This window comes from Sciurus vulgaris (genome assembly GCF_902686455.1).
Source record: "Sciurus vulgaris genome assembly, chromosome: 7".
NCBI lineage: Eukaryota > Metazoa > Chordata > Mammalia > Rodentia > Sciuridae > Sciurus > Sciurus vulgaris.
The window spans coordinates 106268277-106290667 of NC_136467.1; the positions used below are offsets into that span (position 1 = coordinate 106268277).

Consider the following 22391-nt stretch of genomic DNA (forward strand, 5'->3'; position numbering starts at 1 on the left):
AATCAAGTCTCTGAACTAAACATTTCTATTGCTGTTTCAGATTATAAATCCTTTCTAAATATTAGCTACATTGTTACTTAAAAATAATAAATGTTTTTAGAATATGCATGTTAAAGAGGTAATCTGTCAGTCATGTTAAAACAACAACGAAAACCAAAAAAAGTTTTAAGTATAATCTTATATTAATACCACGATATTTACATAGGGAAAAAGCAGGGAATATTGTCAACTTTTACAAATCATTCTTTCTAGACATATGGTTTTAAGCACTGGCTATTTATGTAACATTACTGTTGTCATGGTAATAATGTGCCCTTTGAGATTTGTCAGTAATATGTTGGAAGGAGGTTTCAGACCAATGAATCAATGGCAATTTTAAATTGGTATGGCACATATATATGCAAGGTAATATACATTTATATAAATGGTCTAATACCCCTATCTTATACAAATTTATTATTGTATACTCAGATTATTGACATCTCAGATTTCTTACCTAATTCATGGACATTTCTGTTGTTTCTGTGTTGCCTGGAATATTGTTTTTCCAAACATAGAAATGACTGATCTACCAGTCTAAACATCAACTCACCTACAAAATTATTCATTTCCAAGAATTGGCTGAAACTCTACATTTATTTCTTGCTCTATGGGACCTATGTGTCTAAGTTCCTTTACATGACTTCCATAAAGTACATAAAATGCTAAAATGAACAGGAGTAAGTCTATCACAGAAGGGCTAAATCTTGTCTCATCTACTAGCTACATATATTTTTGGCCTAAAACAATTAGGATTATCTTGAGTGGAACATCTAACTCTCTTCAGGGTATTGTTCTTTCATTTTTTGCTATGTATCTCCTAAAAAAGAATATATGAAGTTGTTATGATGAAGTTTTGAAGGTAATGAATTCTCCTTCACATAGGCTTCATGATTCAGTCTCGGATCTCAGGTTGTTTAGCATCCCCATTTCGTTTTCTGCAAGGCTACACCTCATCAACTCCAGAGAACAGAACTATCTCTTGAAAACTCTCTTGAGAAGGCAATCACATCTTGTGATTAAACATTTCATAGCTTCAAAACTCTTGCTGTTTAAAGCTTGTTGTTTTCTTGTTAGAACTATTTTCCTACCATCTCTTTTCAAGTTGCCTTTCAATTATTATGGCCTGTAAATTCTCTATTTTATCTACCTACTTATTAGGAAACCAAATCCCTTCAGTCTGCCCATAAAAATAATTTTCTTCTAAACTTCCAAAGTCTTAGAATCCTCCCCAGTTTCTTTTTGTACAGTTCAGGGAATGCTGTGTGTTTGATGTGAATATCCCCATAGACTTTTCAGAATTACACAACTTGTTTTTGTTCATGTTGGTAAAAATAGCACCCATAGTACAGACTCATTGCTTTTTGCTTTGAGTCTTTTTTTTTTTTTTTTTTTTTTTAACCCAAGTAGTAAAGTCTGAAGGAGAAATGAGAGTACCAAATAGTCTCTGTGCAAATTTCCAGGAACAACAAGGCACATCATCAGGAAAGCAAGGTAATGAGTAAAGGCATCTAAGTCTGACCAGTGTGAAAAATCAAACACTCAAAACCACATTATGAGACAGTTTTAAGCTGTCCATTTTGATCCTATCTTTCTGCTCACTATTCAAGGCTATTTTGTTGTGTTGGTGTTACAGTAAAAAGAATGCTTAGGATATAACAGTAAGTTCCTTTTTGACCATAATACATCAGCATCAAAATGTTAATTTTCAGCTTTTTTCATGTTCCAGTAATACAACAGATATTCTAATGTGACTGTTGAAATTTACCTGCTTCTATCCTCTATTCCATAATTTAACCATATCTAGGTCTTACTCACGCTCTGTGCCTTCCCCATATTACATTCCTTACTCATACTTCACTCCCTTACCAATACTTCATGTTTTGCCCACACTTCATACTTCATCAGAGTCCACACCTCATTTATTCTTCATGCCTTCCATAACCCACACGTTGCCCATATTCAGTACCTTACCCATACCCCACCTTTTCCTATACTATTCCTTACACAGATTCCATATTTTCTCTTATTCCATCCCATCTTTCAATAATGTTCCCTCAATTATCTTACTGACCAGCTTAGGATTCTTTTGGAGCCATGCAAAAGGAAAGAGACATGAAGCTATTTGCTGTTACATTCCATTAATACCAAACCACATGGAAGCCAATTGGCCCACCTGGATCAGTAGCATCCCCATTTTCCTTTTTAGAAGATCCAATGGGAGAGTATGAGGAATGACTGAGGGTTTTTTTCTATGCACACATTTTTATGTGTGACATAAAGTAGGGAAGAAATCATGTGTATGTCTTCATTTTTAGAATGCTCATCTCACAGAAAGCACCCTATTTCATATGATTGAAAGTTTCTCTTGAAGCCATCATGAAATATTTCTCTTTAACTTCATAAAGAATAGTACCAAAACCATTTGGGATGGATTATCTAACTTGTTCTAAGTGTTTCCTGAAGAAAAACAAAACAGCAATTGCAAAACCATATTTATATGTCTAATCTAAATCTTTTATTCTGAAATTTAATTTCACATTCTTTTTTCTAAGGAGATCTTCCTTAATAAAAAAGATGTTTTTACCCCAAAAAGTGGATTTATATACTCAAAGATAATTATTTAAAGATCCTCCAGATCCTTTGACATTTTATTATAGATCCTAGTGGCAGAAAAAAAGTATGTTGTATTTCTAAAGATAACACTTCAACATTAATTATACAATAGTTTGCTAGCGTGTATAGCAGAAGGGGACAGTGAATTAGTTGTGGAGATGGTTTAGGTTGCAAAGGTATTTTAGAACCCATATAGTCTGCAAAAACTCATTCAGGTAATGTTCTGTGGTAGCCATGTAATCAATTTCAATATTGCTTCCAGCCCAGCACCCCACTTCATCCAGCCAGTGCCTTGTTTATACCAGCTTGATCAGGGAGCCTGTCAATGGCATTTGTATATTTTATAATAGCTATTCCAAAGATATGATGAACCCTGGAGTAATGTACTGTACTTGGCAGCAACTGCTTCAGCTTTTGGGCACATATGCTTCAAATCTGAGAATATCATAGATATATAAGGGAATCTTTGTGGAGATCTTTAAGGCAAGCTGGTATTTAACGCAAAAGCAAACCCATTTGGAGCTAAAGTACTTTCCATTAGGCAGTTTGGCGGCTGTTCTATGAGGCAGACTCACTGTGCTCGACGGACACATTTCGATTAAATGCTGCTTTGTATTCTTCCAAAGATGGGAACAATAAGGACGTTTGTCAAAGGAAAAACTGCAGCAAATGATTTCATGTTGAACATCTGTACTCTGCAGTTCATTGTTTGCAAGAGTTTATTGACCATAATTTTGATGCATATAGGTTTTAAAGAGTATAAACTGCATTTATCTTGGGCGCCTATCATTTATTTGTGTCTTGGCTTATTTATTTCCATTTTTCTGGGCATTTTATTTATTTTGGGACTCTCAAGAGATGAAAGAAAAGATGTTTCCCCAAAAAGTTTTAGTTAGCTCTGCAAAATTGATGAGGAAAGACACTGTTTTCACAAAAAGGATTGAGCAATTGAATTGAAAAATGTAACACTAAGCATGTTATATCTTTATGATACCTTTCAGCCTTAGAGATCTCAAATCAATTTATAAACTTCCACACCACTCTCAAACTCTGTCCACCATAACAATCATAGTGACATTTCCAGAGTGAAGTGTAGCAGCTGTTAATTAGCAAAGTAATTTAGGGGTAGTAGAGTCCAAAAACAATTTATGGTGTTGGCAATGTGATCCTGAATTAAGTTGCCTCTTTTAATTTTATAAATGGATGGTTTATTGTTAGAAAGTGTGAACTTTCTTGTTTATATTTAATTCAGGGAAACCAAGGCCCAGGCAATTTAAGTTGCTAGAGCAGAATACCTATGTCAGTCATGATTTACTGAAAAGCTGTTATTCTGATCTATTGGCTTAACTCTGCTACCACATAAATACCAAAAAAAATATTGACCCTCTGGAAAGATAATAGAGTTTTCTCCTTGATAGACTTCTAATAATAAAATGTCAACATATAGTAATGGTTAAGAATACAAAGTTTGAAATCAGGAATATTTGGGCCATAATCCCAGAATCAAGTAAATTTCATGCACCTACTTTTTAATCTCCAGAATATTGGCAATAGCATATTTTACAGATTTGTCAAATAGTTTATGTACAATGATGTGTATAAAGCAGTGTTTAGCATATTAAGCTTTCAACATATGTAATCTGTTTTTATTCTATTTTGAAATATTTGGTTTTAAGACTTTTCTAAACTTGATGTGTTTGGTAACTTCTCTAATTTTTTAAGCATTTTCCTTTATTGTCCAATTTCTTATCCTCAGAGAAGACTTGAAGACATTGCTCTTGAACAGATAACTAATAGCTACATTTTGTTTTGTGTTTGTTTATAGGGTGTACCCAGGCAGAAACACAAGATGGTTATGTGAGCTTCTCCAACTTGGCAGTCTTGATCTCTGGGTCAAACTGGCACTTTATTTTTAATGTTACTTCCCCTCCAGGTAATTTCAGCACAGTGTGCTTTTATTATCTGTTTCCTTTGAAAAAGTAATCCCTTCTCCCTTATAATGGGAATAACTCCTTTCGTGAGTAAGAAGTCATAATAGTTTAGAAAAAAATTTACTTGGCTGTATCATTAACTATGAGAAGAAAGAGCTCACATAGAAATTTAAACCTCGGGAGGCTCCTTGGTGAGCAAGAATCCAAGTGTATATTTTCCTCTAGATGTGAAAATTTACTCTGTGTGTTCTACTTATTTCCTGTCTTATTTCTATGACACTCAGTTCAGTATTAGAAATTTTAATTTATAAGAGAGACAGTCTTGAGATATTGAATATTATGAAATCTTTTCTTTGGGTCCCACTTTCCTCATACACTTCCATCTGGAAAACCATGATAGAGACTATTAACTTCCTGGGATTGCAGAAGTACAGGTAGAAGGTGTGAATAAAATGTTTTATGACCCAATTTTCCTTGATAAAACACTTGAAGAAATTTCCCTTTTGAAGTATTCAAAGCATCTCTTGTGAAAATATATAATGAGCGCTTGTCAACTAGTTATTTAACTCATTAATGAAGGAACCAGGAGGATGGCAAAACTATTTTAAAGAGCATTTGAGGTATAGCATCATATAGCCAAAAGAGAAATGCTGAAATAAGTTTGTCAAATTGAATACAGGGTAATAAAGCCATATTCTCTGAGGTTACATGCCAACATATCATTTGCATCTTTATGGACAAAATTCATTCACAGCTCATCAATATTCTATAAATCAACAAGTCAAAACTCTAATTAACGATAAATGTTACTATGTGCCTGAAATTCCAGCTGCGTAGGAGGCTGAGGCAGGAGAGTCACTTGAGTCCAGGAGTTCAAGACCAGTTTGGGCAATGAGACAAGACCCTATTTTAATACATAAATCAATAAATAAATTAGTTAATTAATTTTAGGTCACACAAATGTATGCTCTAGAGATTTTGATAAACTTTTGATGAGCCTGTTTGGAAATAAATGCCAGTATGATATTAGTAAGGTTTAAAATCATTAATTCCAAGTTTTGGATCACTTTTCTTAACAAAACTTAACTGTTTTTTGAGGTCATGCAATACTATTATGCATAATTTTGTAGGACAGCTATTCTTTTTAATATTTTTGAAGTGTACTAATGTGAGCACAGGTGCAAGGAGAGACACATTCAGTGTACTTGAACATGGAACATCAGGAATTTTATCTTGAGCATGAATTAATGGATGTTTTAAAGGGTCAGACAGGCAGGGCTAGGTATTTGGTCTATTTTATTATGACATTTAAAAGACTTCTGTCCTTTAATTTCCTTAGTGGTTATCTAAGACTAACCAAATGCATCATCAAGGTTATTGTAAGGAATAGGTTATAAAACTAAAGGTAAGATGTATTGTAGACAGAAACTTATCAGTACCACCTGTGATACCAAGCTGACCTTGGCATTCCCGTTTGATACATTACTACTTTTAGTTTCCTCCTGTACACAATAAATCTTAATATTTATTCCTCCTTGTAAAGTAGAATAACTAAGGGTTTGTCTTAAAAGTTTTTTCCCTAAATTATTCTTCACAATTTTCAAGACCAAGTGTATAAATTGAGGCTCTGTAAGAAAGAGATTTTACAGAAGTTTAAATTAGAAAAGAATAGATGGAGGTAAAAAGAAAAGGGAAAACATTAAATGGCCTGCACTTCAGGGACCTCTAATTGACATCATGCTGATTAATGATACAGATCCCAAGAATAATTGCTTGTTTCCAAATGTATCAATTTGCAGTGCTAGAATGCTTGGAAAGCATACTTCATTCACACATTCAGGCCAATTAATGAACTTTTTATTTCTAATAGTCTTCAAAAATAATAGTTTTTAAATTAATTTTTTATTTGTTCTAATTTGTTATATATGAAAATAGAATGCATTTATACATTTTGATACATCATACATAAATGGAGTGCAATCTCTCACTTTCTTGATTATACATATTGTAATGATAGGTTTGATGAGCATTGATTCATATGGTTATTCATTTATATGTGAATCAAACAGAAAACTTGCAATCATTTTTAAAAATTTCTTAGGTAGAGGAACAATTAAATAGATATTAAAATGTGTAAACAGAATCCCCATTCATAATACTTTCTTATACATTATGAATCCAGCTTACTTAAGGCTTCTGAACCTCCTGGGACTGCCAATAGATAAGGGGTTTTTATCCCTTTCCCCTTTGGATTTTTTTATTTTTTTATATACCAGGGTTTGAACCCAGGGGTGCTTATCCCCAGCCCATTTTTATATTTTATTAGACTCAGAGTCTTACTGTGTTTCTTAGGGCCTCTGCTAAGTTGCTGAAGCTGGCTTTAAACTCAAGAGCCTCCTGCCTCAGCCTCCTAAGTCTCTGGTATTACAGGTTGTACCTCCATGCTAAGGTCCCCTTTGTTGTTTATTTTTTCCCCTACCGAAGGACATTTGGGTTATTTTTGGGTTTAGGTAATTATGCATAGAACTACTATAAATATTTGTACGTAGTTTTTGTGTGCATGGGTCAATTTATTTTCTGTATTATTTTGTACCTTGCTTCATAAATAATAATTGGATGAAAGTCAAATATTTCAGTCTACAAAAGGGCAGGGGTTTTAGGGCTTCAGGTACATTCTTAGAGAGATGTACTTTCTTATCTTGCCCCATCATACATAGCCAAATTGGCTCTGTCTGCCGTTATTCTACTCTCATTTTTCTAAATAATAGAATTCTTCTGAACTTGAGAAAGTCTCTTGGTATTAGGAGTTTCTGTGCCTCTATTTTAATGTGTTACCTTCCATATTTTAAGTAGATATATATGTCATAGAAAGTAGTTCTATGCATTCTGGAACTGAGAACATGTTTTTGCCCTCATTAGTAGAAGAATGAATAAATCTATAATTTTGTGTTCATTGGGGAGGTATGTCTGAGAATAAAATGAGAGAATTGGAAAAATTGAATAGAATTATACAAGTTCTGCCTGTGTTGAAAGGAAGGTGTATGAATTATTCGTGGTACTGTATAATTCTTCAGAAATATAACTCTTGGATTTATTGTTGATTCAGTTATTATACATTTTAATTTAATAAATATTTATTTAGTACCCACTAAGTGTCAGGCACTATCATAAGCAAATCTTTTCCACGAGTTTTCATTATTGTATTGCCATTTGAATATATTCTGGAACTTTTTTTTTTAAACAGGAGCCAATTTCACAGCTCGATCTAGACCATTTGCAGTTTTGCCTGTGACTGGAAAGGAGAGGTCAACCATCATGATATCTGCTTCCCTGTGCTCTGTGGTCTCCTGGCTGGCCCTGAGCTGTCTGGTGTGCTGTTGGCTTAAGAAAAATAAAAAGAGAAGTATATGAATTTTTTTTTTTTTGTTTTGGAAGGGGTAGGAATTAAAATATTTAGAAAAAAATCTTGTATAAGAGGTTAAATTTTTTTATTCCTTTAAAGAGAAATGTTTATATGCTTTGCAATAGATATAACTATATGGAATCAAATTGTTCAATTAACATAAAGGGACAAAGATTGCCAAATCTTAAATAGTACTGGCAATAATAATAAAAGCTCATGTTCTTTGAATACTCACTATGTACCAGGCTCTAAGTACTATAGATAAATTATTAATCCTCACAACTCAATTATGCAGGTGATAAATATTTTGCTTATAGTATAGATGTGGAGAATGAGGCATAGAAAGGGCAAATAACTTATCCAAGGTTACACAACCTCCACATCCCTTTCCCTGAAACATTATGCTCCACTGCCAACTGACCCTGCAGAATGTGAGCTAAAGAATCAGGGGGACACATCCTTTTCTCCTTCAAAACAGGGAAATAAGTGCTGGGCATTTTTCTCCAGAAACAAAGAAATTAAATATGTCCTTGAATATTTTCTCATGAGCAAAATATCTTTTCTTTTTTATTTTTTAAGCTGAGTCACTGAGGGAAAAAGCATTGCTGAAACAGCTTCTTTCTATCTCTCTTCCTGGTTCTTAGAAGAAGAAAGAGAGGCAGATAGGGCATTAGTAAATTCTTCATACTAACCAAACCTCATGCCCCAGACCATCACATGAACCAAACAACACTTAACCATACTAGGAGGTATTTATTATAAGATCAAAGTTATAAGCAAGAATGAATTAAAAAAGTCAAAATGGCAACAGGCAAAGAAATAAAGCACAAAGAAGGAAGGAAAGAGGAAACGGTATAGTCCTACCACCACTGTTCGCTGTGCTTGAATTTCTGAGGGACCCTCAGGAAGGGCCACGTACTTATCAGACACTATCTGAACTGCACATGGGCCAGGTGGCCCTGCCTCTCTCTCTGTCCTGGTGATTTGGGTGGGCAAGCTGCCTGGTTCTGCCTGTGTTGTCTGTGATTTGTTAAACTGCAGTCTTTTTATTTTGTTGAGGTTTTAAATCAAATCATCTACCCCACCCTGATGTGTGTGTGTGTGGGGGGGCACTTTCTGCTTTGTAAGCAATTTCCCTATTTTTTTTCTTTAAGTGATCCTATGAAGAAGGTGATTTAATTATCAGTCTCCATTTACTATCCAAACCTACTAGTCATTTGAGGACCTCTCATTTAGTTCTGCAGACCTATCTCCTCTCCTTTGTTCCTTCAACCCCAGCTTATTCTTGCAGTTACTGGTATCTGTTACCTTAGTCCCTTTTGTTCTTTAAAACTTTCAGTATTGGTGTGCTCAGTTCCTTGTATTAAATCTCCACATTGTTCTGACTGGACACATTTCTAACTAGTTTTAAAAGGTATAAAGAAATAGAAAATCAACAACAAAAAAAAAATTCACAGCAGTTAGCTCTATAGGAGTAACTTTCCTTTTTTATGTTCTACACTTCATTTCCTATACTTTTATTTCTAAAATTAGCATTTCATTACTTTAGAATCAGAGAAATGTACTGCATTCCAACTTCCTCATAAAAAAGAATTCTCCAATTCATCTGTATGTTCTATGTTAGAGTTTGTAACATTTTTGTCTGAGGACCTCATTATACTATCAACAATTATTGAGAACCTAAAGAACTTTTTTGTCTGTGTGGGTTTTCTATCCATTAGTATTTTCAAATTATGAGTTAAAACAGAACACTTAAAATTGGTTTGTTAATTTATTTTGAAATAACAATAATATAGGCATTGTATGTAAACAATTAACACTTATTTCAAAAATCTGTATTTTCAGAAAAGATATCATGAACAAAAAAGTGACTGTTTTACAAACCTCTTTAATTTCTTCCTTAATGAGAGTCAGCTGGAATCTTCTAGCAGCTTCTGCATTCAGTCTGTTGCAATGTATTGGTTTATGCTGAAGTGTATCAAGAAAATGGCAGTATAACACAGATATAGAGTAGAAAAAGGGAAATTAACTTATTAGGTTTTACAGATAATTGTGAATATTCTTTGACAAGATTGGTTACTTAAAGGTCCATATCTCAGTTTCACTGTTACATGCCCATCTACTAATCTACCTTGTACTTTAAATAGAGAATTTACCCTTGATTTTTAAAGCATTATCCCTTGGTCATTTGATAGATACTTTTTCACTGAGTTTTGCGGATCTGCTAAATGTTGAAATATTTCCTTCTACAATTAAAAAAATCACAATTGTTAATATTAATATATAAGATTTACGAATCTATGAAATTCATGAAAATTTATGTAGATTCTTAAGAGCTCTAAGTTTCCCATGAAAGTTTGATTTTTTCAATGATGAAAAAAGCTGTAAGTTCTTTCTTTCTTACCAGCTCAATTCCTTCATTTTTAAAAAGGAAACCTTCCAAATACCCAAGTGCAAATAACGTTTGTCCTCAATCATCCTTTCTAGTTCTGTAAGTAGAAATGGTGTTCCACAAAAATATCAGCATGTTCAGCTTGAAAAATTATTTCAATTGTTCACCTGTAAAATTGTTTTCCCTTTAGAAAATCACTATTATATTTTTAATAGAATTAAATTTTTTATTGTTTCATCAGAGATATTCTTTGAGACACAGGCAGCCATTTTCTTTGTTGCTACTGGTTTTTGTTTTGTTTTACTGTGATTTCATCTCAGGGTACGTCTTTCCTGATCACACCTATCCCTAAACGTTTACTTTCTCCCCCATAACAGTCTCCTTTTCACAACATGGTATTTCTTGACATTATATTACAAATGTATTTGTTTATCCTCTGCCATCCACACTAGAACAAAAACTCTATGAAAGCATGTATCAGGTACTTCTCACTCCTCATAGTTTTCATAGTTCCAAGAACAGCATCTGGCATGAAAATGTAATCATGTTTTTGATGATTACATTTATTAAATAAATCAATAGAAAATGAAGTATGTCTTCAGACATGGATGGACATAGGATACAAATTTTTCAGACAAAAGCATGCATCTGCTTGAATTCTGTGGATTGTACCAATGTCCATTTCCTAATGTTGATACTATGTCAATCAGTTTTACATTATTACAATGAAATCCCTGAGACAACTAACTTATAAAGTGAAAAAGTTTATTTAGCTTACACTTTGGGAAGTTCAAAATCCAAGATCAGGTGATCCCATTGGTTTGGCCTCTGCAAAAAATAACAGAAGTACATTTTTGAGGGAGTGCCTATAGTAACAAATATTTAGCTTATGTTCGGGGTGCAGAGTAAGAGAGAGAGTCTAGGTCCTAGAGTCTCCTTTGAGGTCATATCCCTAGTGACCTAGAGCCTCTGACTAAGCCCCATCTCCTAAGGGATTACTTCCCAACTGTGTCATTCTGTGAACCAACCCTTTACTCATGAATATACTGGGGACACCCAACCAATATCCAAAAGGTTTTTCACATTGGAGAAGGCTGAGTGAAAATTCATTCATCCTCCCTGTACATTTATTGGCAACTTCCTTAGAATCTATACTTACTTCAAATCAAAAGATTAAAAAAGTTAGTAGCATTCTATTAATTACTAGCTCTGTCTAATAGAAATACGACATGATTCATAAATGTGAAACACAAAATAATTTTCTAGTTGTCATTCATCATCATATAGTCAAAATATTATTTCAATGTGTAATGAAAGGAAAAAAATCAGAATACACCCCAGCACAGGACATTTTACTTTCTTTTTTCAAAATCAGGTGTGCATTTTATACTTAGGGCAGATCTCAATTTGAGTTAGTCACATTTTAATTGTTCAGTACAGTTTTGTATTGCAAAACTGGTGGTTGGTACATGGAATCCATTATTTCTTAAGTTCTGTATATATTATATACATTCTATTGCATGCATTTCACAAGGATGCTTGGAGGAGGCTTAAAGGAAAAGGCCTTATACATAAAAATGTTCTTTTAATCTGAAAAAAACAAATGTTTTTGTTAAAACAGAAATGAAACCTGAAGAGGTACCTAAATCCCAGACTAATGATCAGAAGAACCATATCCAAGTCTCATCCAAGTGCCATCAATCACAAAATGAGAAAGAAAAAGAAGATACTTTGTCAGGAGAAGGTGAGCTTAGACAATGGCAGCAACTCCACAGGAGAGACCCACTATGGACGAACTCTGGGTTCATCCTCACTCACTGTGAAAGTCAGTTTCCAAAGCAATTCTATTTAAATCTCTTTCTTTAGTTTTTTGTTACTTTTTTCTTCAAGGAAAGTATAACCCAGTGTAAGAAGGTACAAGTTCAGCTGATTTTCTCAGCTAGTAACCAATTATTTGAATTGATGTTGATATATTTTTTCTTAGTAGAAGATTATTGGTTTAACATTTGAGTTGTTACACAAGAAAAGTGGAAACCAGGGTATAGGCATATAATCTTTCCCTCAGCTATTACAAAGCTGCCAATTTGGCAACATTATTGAATTTAGGAAAGCAGAGAGTGTAGTTGCCAAATACCTACTATGCAAATTAGATTGAATATGGAACCCTCAAGAAATATGTCAGCTTTGCTAAACCCTTCTTTGTCATTTAGTTGTATTTTTTTAGCAAAATGCATTATTTGCTTACATTTTGCATTATGCCAGACGATTTTACTTGTTATGTTGTTAAATTGCCATTAAAATTGGTGCCAAACAAAGATAAGCATTTACCTCGGATCAGTGCTCTGCCCTTGTCCTATTATGGATGCATATAATAGGAATATGGAGTCCAGGACACAAGGTGGCTTTGCCAAGTATGGCTATGGTGTATGAAAAATATTCATATGATTTCCATGGGTCTGAAACATTTTAGAACATACTCTAAAAGGAAGGGTATGTCTCTTTTTTCCAAGTGAGAGTCAATTATCATATTTTCTGCTTGAAAAGGAATACCAATCTTACTGAGATCATGTTTAACCAAAATAGAGCAGCCCAGTGTTTGGCCTCTAAATAGTTGAGTGAGCTCTATTTTGTGTGTGCACTGGTGTGTGTGTGTGTGTGTGTGTGTGTATGTGTGTGTGTGTGTGTGTGTGCATGTACACGTTTGTTAGTTTGCATTTTTGTGTCTACCCATGGATGAAATAAGACGTTCAAAAAACATTTCCATTAGCATTGGAACATAAACATAAAACATTAGCAGACATCTCCTGGACATACCAACAAAAGGAAGTAGGAGGTGTGGGATGAGGTATGAGTGGGGTGAAGAAAATGGAGACAGAGAGAGAGAACAGGTTCTTTATAGGTGCCATTGAAGAACATTTTAATTTTGTCTTCTTGTCTTTCTTATTAATGGAGAAGACTCCTGTCCATATTATTGCATGTAAACATAAGGCAGGTGTTTGAAACAGCATCTGAACCTAGCCCTTGGCATGCAGCTGTGGAGCACTGCTGCTCTCTCTTCTCATCTAATGTGGCCATCGACATGACTTTCAATTGTCTCACTTAAATTAACCACATTAAACAGTCCACATACCTGGGTGCTTGAGTAAGGATAATTTATGTGGTGGCTTATTAATAAATTATCAGGACTGAGACAAACATAGGGCTTCTTGGGAAGAGTTAAGATTGAAGAGATGAGAGAATCAAAGAGAGTAATTAGGAAATCCACAAAAATAAAAAGATGTGTTATCCAACCCTCCCTCCACCAGGGATCACGGTGAATTTGTTGCTTTATCACCTAAGCTTTTTCCAAATCTTAAGACCATTTTTTTCCAAAGCAAATGATATGGCATCTCCTACATTTTATCATCTACCTAATTATTGCTAGCTTGAAATGAATTCGGTTTCATTCCCCTATTTCTACAACATTTTAGTTTTCCTTTTCCCTCTGGGCTTTTAAACTTTTGAGGTTTGTTCTTAAAGTGATTGGCTCTCGTGCTACTTGGTTCTTTGCCATTACTGAGCATTACCACTGCATTTGAAATTATTTAGCTGAAGGAACTGTTGCTACTAAATTTAGATTGTAAGTTTATTGTGATAATACCTTTCCCCAAAATTTCAAGAATGTAATAGGGGTCCTAGAGAGTTGCTGTAGAGAAATCAGGTAGTAAAGTATTTATTCCTCATACTGTACTGTTCAGTGTTTTTGATACAAAGAGTTGTCAAAGCCATCTTTCAAAATTCATGTCTGTTCATGTTGCTCTGCTACTTATAGATTTAATGGATTCCCACTGTCAGTTGCAGAAGCAGGAGAATGTGACAAGACAGGGCATGAAACCCAGAGTTGGACAGATTAGGTTTAAATTTGACTTCCTTTGACTGACTTTGTGTCCTCAAGTGAGACAACCTCTTTTCCCTTCAGTTTTCTCATTGATAAAAATGCTGTAATAATGCTGCTTGCAATATTAAGTGGGTTAATATCAGTAATGAGCACAGAGCAATTCCTAGCATATTGTAAACATTAACATCTGTGTTATTTATTGTTGAATTTTCTTCTTATTCAAAACTCGAAATCTTCAAGTCTTGTCTCCATTCTATCTTTCTGACCTCATTTTGGGTTTTACCCTCTTTTCTCCTGTTGACACTTATCCTGGAACTTTTCTCCCTTCTTCCTTCTCACTTCCTTGCACAGTTTCTTCCAGTTGGACTGCTTGCCTTCATCTGTTAAAATTGCCTCAGTATTGAATCACTGGCTCAGATAACTTAAAAAAAAAAAAGCTTTCCCAATCAATTCCTTCCACTTTAACAAACATTTTCTTCATTGGGCTCAACAAATCAAAATATATGTCTATATATAGACCAAAACTATTGGTCTTGGGAATTTATCTTACATAAAGATAAATTCTCTTTATGTAAGTCATCTTTAACAGATGACTCTCTGTTATCATAGGTCAGATGATCTCAACCACAGCAATTCTGCCCTCCAGGTACGGTGACTAACTCAACCTAGTCTTCAAAAGCACTGCCTCGGTTTTAAAGTTTAAACCTTGTGTCTGAGAAATTCCCTCAGTAGTGGACACATTGGGACTGTTGGTCACCCTACCTCCAGAGGACATTTGCAATGACTGGGGACATTCTTCTTGTCATTTCCTGGGAGGACCAGAATATTATTGATAGTGAGTAGTGGTCAGGGGGATACTATAAACATCATGTATTGTGCCTCCTCCAACACAAATTGTCTGACTCAGAATGTCACTAGTACCAAGGATGAAAAACCCTGGAAAAAACTATTACTCATCTTTGTGACATTTAGGTGAGAATCTGCCGAAATGTTTATAAGTACAATTTTAGATTTCATCTCCCCATAAATATAAAATAATATTTACCTAGTACACAACAAATTCTTGTCTGTATAGTTGCAATGAATGATACCTGGTTCATTGTCCTTTATGAATTTCTAATATGGTCAGTACACAGGAATAGTATTTGGGGGACAACAGGAGAACAAGTTCATGCAACAAACAAATGTGAAGCAACTGCAATAATATCTATTGGAAGAACTGAAATATGGGAGGGAGTGAGAAAGGCAAGAATATTATTTTCCTGACATGAATGTTTAAATTTCTGAGTCATAAATCATATCACACTGTTTCAAAGCCTGTTTACTGAGAGTGTGATTGTCCATTGTGCAGAAACTGGTTCACAGAAATGCCAGGGAAAGAGTTCTGTTTTGCCCTGTCAAAGTTCAATATCACACAACTTTTTCTCAACTGTTCCTTGGTTCCTTTAACTGGGTCAGTGATACCCAAATCTCCCAGTCAAGACACTCCAGAGTTACAGATCTAGAATTCCTAGTTTGCCCTTTCCCATCCTGTCCCTTTCTTGCTTGTCAGCCTCCATCATGTCCACTTCTTCATTGTCCTTATTTTCCCCTTTCTCCTTTGTTGCTTCACATCTTAAGATGTGTCTTTCAACCAGTCACATTAACCACATTGCTGGCAGGTGTCTCCTCCTCTTTCCCTTTTCCCTCCGGGACTCTATTCCCCATGTGCAACTCAGGTCTCACCATTTCAAAATGTTCTTCTCTCATATATCCACATAGCCACAGTTTCCCATTTCCCCCAAGTCCAGATCAAATACTTTTTTATAAAGTCTCTTATCTAGAAGGAGTAGTCCCCATCTCTCAACTCCTAGAACTCTCCCTTCTTTACATAACACTTTATATGTAATGTGATCGTTTGTATTCATCCTATCCTTTGGGACAAATTCTGTACCTTTTTTAACCCCAGAAGTTCTTTACTATAGGGACTTATTGTTTTTGACAGGTTTTTACATTATGACCAAAAATTCTGACAAGAACAATAAGAAGAGACAAAGGTTATTTAGGGACTCATGGTTTCAGAGGTCTTTGTCCATAGATAGCTGATTCCATTCTTTGGGGCCTGAGGTGAGAGAGAACATCATGATGAAAGAGGGTGGCAGAGGAAAAGTGGCTCAGGACACCATACCAGGAAGGAGAGAGAGAGAGAGAAGAGAAAGCACCCCTTTTACCAGGAAAAAATATAAGCCCCAAAGGTACACCCCCAAGGACCTGCCTATCTACCTACAGTTACCACCCAGTTAATCCCTATCAGAGGATTAATACACTGATTACATTAATTGTTCTTATAACCCAATCTTTTCACCTCTGAATATCCTGGCATTGTTTCAAACATGGGTTTGGGGGACTCCTCACATCTAAACCATACTAATTAACCACTAATAAGTTTTATTGAGTAAGTGATGAAGACAAAGATCAAATTATTCTCCCTTCTTTCCATTCGCCTTTCCAAAGATGCTTGAATTCCAGCAGTTGTTAGAAACTGCTAGAAAAGAAATTATTCTCACTTTCTTTAATAACAGATCAAGAATAGGATAATGTCCATAAGCGACAATAGGATAAAGACTGCACATCACTGAGGTGTTACCAATGGTGCTTCCTGCAGTGCTTTCTACTGGCTACTCTGGCTTCCTCTTTCAACTTTCTTGCCAATCCTCTATCTTTGCAGATCTCAGTGCATCCTTCTCCAAATCTTGCACTGATCTTTGTCTGGCCACTCACCACTTTTATTTGTGGAATCCACACACCCAATGTTGGATTTGAAAACTTGATATGTAAAAAAGGCTTGCCTTTATACACGTGTGACTATGAAAATCAACTTCAGGGACTCCTTATCTCTACCAGGTTAGAGGCTATTAACTATATTTGATATGCTTCATGAATGTGAAATAAAAAGGACTGTCTATGAACTTGTCTTTTGTGAGTATAAACCTAAAAGAATGTCAGGGGGTGAAGAGAAGAGAGATGGCCTCAAGATGTTTAGAAGCATGAAAGAGACAACAGCTGACACATTTCCCAAGCTCCCAGAAAAGTAGAAATATGTTTGGAATTAATTAACGAATAGCATGTCTATATCACATAAGAAAAAAGATAAAAACATCCATATTTTAAAACCGTGAAAAATTTAGCACTTATTCCATAAGAAAAGATAAATAAACGGCTATGGTTTGGATGTGAGGTGTCTCCCAAAAGCTCATATGTGAGGAAGTGCAAGAACAATTTACAGGTGAAATGACTGGGTTACAATATCCTTAACCCAATCAGCAAATTAATCCCCTGGTAGGGATTAACTGAGTGGTAACTGAAGGTTGGGTAGGGTGTGCCTGGAAGAGGTGGATCACTGGGGATAAGCCTTTGGGGTATATATTTGGCAAGCTGAGTTTAGCTCCTCTCTCTGCTTTCTGATCATCATGTTAGCCACTTCCCTCTACCATATTCTTCTGTCATGTTGTTCAACCTCACCTCAAATCCTGAGGAATGGGACCAGCTCTCTATGGACTGAGACCCCTGAAACCATGAGTCCTCAAATAAACTTTTCCCTTCTATGATTGTTCTGGTCAAGTCTTTTAGTTGCAGCAGTGAAGAAGATGACTAAAACAGAAGTCTTCTAAATAAGTGTTTCAACACTATGAAATATTATGTTTAACAATGGAATATTAGAGTACTTGCTACTCAGATGAGGACAAAACACAATTCATTCTTATAATTGACACATTTTGTAATGCTAAGGAATGTAGGCAGAGATAAAATTAAAAGGACATTGTTGGAGATAGTTTGCCGATGATATAATTGTTTAAGGGTAACTCAAAAAAGTCAACCATTAACTGCTATAGTTTATAATTAACTTGACTATAATATAATGTCAATGTATAAAAAGTAATATTTTATAAATGCTAAATAAACCTCTTTTCCTTATAAAGTTATTCTGCCTCAGGTTTTTCATTATAGTAACATAAATGGATTAATACAAGAAACCAGGAGTATATAGTTACAAAATGTGATAAAATATACAATAGTGGCCAAGGGATATGACATCTAGGGAAAAATATTAATGAGAGATGTGTTGGAGGTATATAACAATATGTTGTGTTTTACTGAGTATTTTAAAGAGAAGGCATTAATATATAAGGAATTATGATATGTTTGTGTTTAGATTGACTAATATTGCAGGGGTCTCAATTAATTATAAATTAACTTGCTTTTAATGCAGTTTCAATGATTTTGCACAGTGTAGAATGGCAAAAGATGAATATAAAGTTCATCAGAAAGTATGGATAAATGGTACAAAGCAAATTTTCTAAAATAAATTGATTTTATGGCAATGGGAATGTGTACTTTAACAGAGAAGTAATATTTATGTTACTATTAATAACATGTGATACTGATACAAGAATACATGGGCATTCTAATGGAAATAAGAATTTCCCCTGTGTGTGTGTGTGTGTGTGTGTGTGTGTGGTGTTTTAGGGTGCCCATAATATTGTGTTGTATCACATTATGTACATAGATGCATTATGTATATGTATAACTACATGTTATAATCATACATTATGCATAATAAATATTTGTATGTTAGCTATAAAAATGTAATACATGCTAACAGAAAAAATAAAATAAAGCAGTCTATACATGGAGCTAAATAATGACTATTTAGAGTAATTATCAATCTAGATTCTCACTCCAAGAATATACTAAAGTAAATTCCAGAAGCGTAAATGAGCTGAGTTAGGTTTACTAAAATACATTCATTGCTAGAGCAACAGAAAAATCAATGGAACAGAGATCACTCATGACACAATGTGGGCGACTAACAGTATGTTTTCCTTCCCTTTATTTTCTCTAATTTTTATAACTTTTTTGTTGACAATGCATTGTTTATTAAAATAAATGATAACTTTCCACTTAAGGGAAAAATAGTCTAGACAGAACACTGGTAATATTACTTACTAATTACTACATATGTATTTTCTAATATGTGGGCAAGACTTTTGCTTTATCAATAAATAATAGAATACATTTTTTTAGTCATGTGACTTTTTTTATTTTTTACAGGCTGCATTTTGATTCATTGTACACAAATGGGGTACATCTTTTTGTGTCTATGCTTGTGCACAGTGTAGATTCCTACCATTCATGTAATCATACATGTACACAGGGTAATGATGCCTTTCTCATTCCACCATTTTTCATGTCCTCCTCCACTGCTCTGTTTAGACTCAAAAATTGTCAACTATTTTGAGACCACTTACTGAATCTCCAAGTCTTCTAATTCTGAACACCACACATGGAGTTAGCCTGAGAAAAATATGAGCACCGTGGTGGAAGGTAGAGAAAGAGGGGTCATTCATTGTTAATGCTCTCATTGCAAAAAAGAGTAGCACCCACAGAAATCTTAAAAACTGGGCGCATAGTGTATATTCACTACTCTTGAAAGTTTTAGAAGCCATAGGACATTAAGGAGAGCTGGAAAAATTCCAGCCAACTGTTAAGTACACCTGGAAAGCAACCCAAACCAGTAAGGCCTTCGTTTTGTAGAGAAAGGATATATGTACCCCATATTTTGTCCCATTCTACCTAAAACTTGATCATACCCACCAATGGGACTCTATGAAGCATGGGTACAGGCAATTTCAAATCCCTTCTTTCCTTTCTAATGGGAACTCAACGACTAGGCAGAGATGGGAAGAAGGCATGTTAATTCATATGTTTTGATACTCACTATCCTTCCTTCCCTAAAACCCAAACATTCAACTGAATGCCTTAGGACACATATCTGCTATAAATTCATTTTTTATCTAATTTGTCTGAGATCTAAGCTTCCTGTGGAGGTCCTAGATCAAAGGAGCTGATTCCTTCTGATGTCGGCACTGACATGTAATGTGTGCTGACTTAGTTCTGTCTATAACCTCACAGTGGGAGGTGGCCAGCCTCCCTGGGCACCTTTACACAGTGAACTTTCATTTCAGCTGGGGAGTCTGTCAGGTATGTTGCTGATTGGAGCTTCCATGTAAATAATTTATGGGAGACTTTTAAATGTTTTGGGGTCTGCAAGAGAAAGCTAGGCTTGCATTCGTCTTTTATGAATAGATACAGACTTGAAGAAAGGGGGGAAATATTTCCAATGAAGGTCTCTGAAAAACAGAATAACAATATTTTCAATGGAGCAAAAATAGATGACTTGTAGCATTTGATTCATCTTATACAAAGTGCTATTGGTTTTACCAAGGGATTAAAATTCAAAGCTTCTTTTCCTTTTTTAAGTTTGCTTCTACCTGACAATTTATTATTCTTGTTCTTTGGTTATTTGCTGATCCTGATAAACTATGCCTTTTCCTCCTGTTGAGAGCAGTAATTATGGAGATGATACCAAGCCCAATGCTTGGCATAGAACTGGACATAATGAGGGAACAGGGTTGATAGCACAAAGCATCTCCTTCCCTAAAGGCACTCAAAGTCCTAAGAGGAAGATGAGACTCTCACACAAAGAAAGGTGACCAATAATAGAAGCAGCAGCACAGGTCAAATGAGAAATTCCAGTCAACAAGTTTTGAGGCATAAATCAATGGAGTTGAGCTGTCAAGAAACAGTTCTGGAAGAAGATGCAGATCCCATAGGAAAACTAGAGTAACTGGAAAGTTCTCACAACTCTAAGCAAGAGAATCATTTCATAGTCAGGTAGCAGAGGTAGATAAATGGAGGGCAAAAGTACTGTGGAAAGTGAAAGGGGAGATATGAGTAATATGGACTTATCAGGATATTAATACAAGCATTGTGGAAACAATATGAACAACCTGGTTACTTTGTCTCATTTACTGTTCCAAATAAAAAGCACTTTAGAAGTCACACACCTGTAATTCCAGTTATTTGGGAGGCTGAAGTATGATAATGGTAAATTTGAGGCCAGCCTACACAATTTAGTGAGACCTGGTCTCAAATCAAAGCAAAAAATAAAAATCAAAAAATAAAAAGAACTATACTTTCTCATATTTTCATCTCATTGCCTCATTTTCTACCCATCATCCACTGTTAGATTAAACTAAATTAGAAAATTGGTACTCTTAACATGGGTTTTTTTATACTCTAATGTAGACAGCATTACTGTTCCTTGACACAAGCCAAGACAGCTCTCGATAAACTGAAAGGAGTATAAGACACAGGTTAATAAGTTAGCATCTACATTGTGTATAAAAATGTAGTTAATGAAATTAGTGGTGCAATGCAAGAACAGTAGAGATAGTAGATGTCAATGACCTTGTTACTGCCTGCTTCCCAAGGTTTTAAGACAGATCTCAGTGTTTTTTATTCATCATAAGGCACATGAATAATACTATGCATATATTCAACCAAACACTCCTCTTAATTCTCCATTGCTGTTTAGGACTTTAAACATTATTCTATGGTGCTTACAGCCCAGACTCTGGAACAAAAAATCTTGAATTCTATAAACAAGATCTGCCCCTGATTTACCTATGATCTTGGGAAGGTACTTAGTCACTCTGTCCCTTACTTATCTTTATTCTGAAGAGTAGATAATAGCCAAGCACACTGGCACACAACTATAATCCCAGTGGCTCAGAAGATTGAGACAGGAGGATCTTGAGTTTGAAGCCAGCCTCAGCAACTTAGTGAGAACCTGTCTCTAAATAAAAATACAAAAAAGGGCTGGAGATATGGCTTAGTAGTTGAGTACCCCTGGGCTCAATCCCTGGTACAAATAAATAAATAATAAATAAATAAATAAATGGCAGATAATAATATGACTCACTGCAGAGGGTTATTTTCAGGGCTAAATTATACACATAATGTAGTGCTCAACGTGTGTTATTTGGTATACTTACTATATAAATGATACTTTCAATTATTGAAGTAAGTTTTGTAGGCCAAAAAAAGCCCAAGGTTAAACATCTAAGGACTATCTTATTGGGGTTGCTTGTTGGTATATTTTAATATGAATTAGTGAAATTAGGTTACTCTCTCTGTGAGACAAAGATAGTGATAGGACTATTAATTTAAGGAACTTTTTATTGAAGTAACTTGTAGACAGGCTTAAAAATGATAGTTGTAGAATCATTTAATAATTAAGTGATTAATGCA

General features: G+C 34.8%; 1 protein-coding gene across 4 annotated transcripts in view; it reads left to right on the plus strand.

Moving 5' to 3' along the window:
• Positions 1-22391, plus strand: part of PKHD1 (PKHD1 ciliary IPT domain containing fibrocystin/polyductin) — a 448592-nt gene that overhangs the window by 420855 nt on the left and 5346 nt on the right. For all 4 annotated transcript variants that reach the window (XM_079147500.1, XM_079147498.1, XM_079147502.1 and 1 more), the window contains 3 exons: positions 4481-4588; positions 7831-7989; positions 12003-12125. In XM_079147500.1, coding sequence (XP_079003626.1) covers positions 4481-4588; positions 7831-7989; positions 12003-12125 — 390 coding nt within the window. The remainder of the gene's footprint in view (positions 1-4480; positions 4589-7830; positions 7990-12002; positions 12126-22391) is intronic.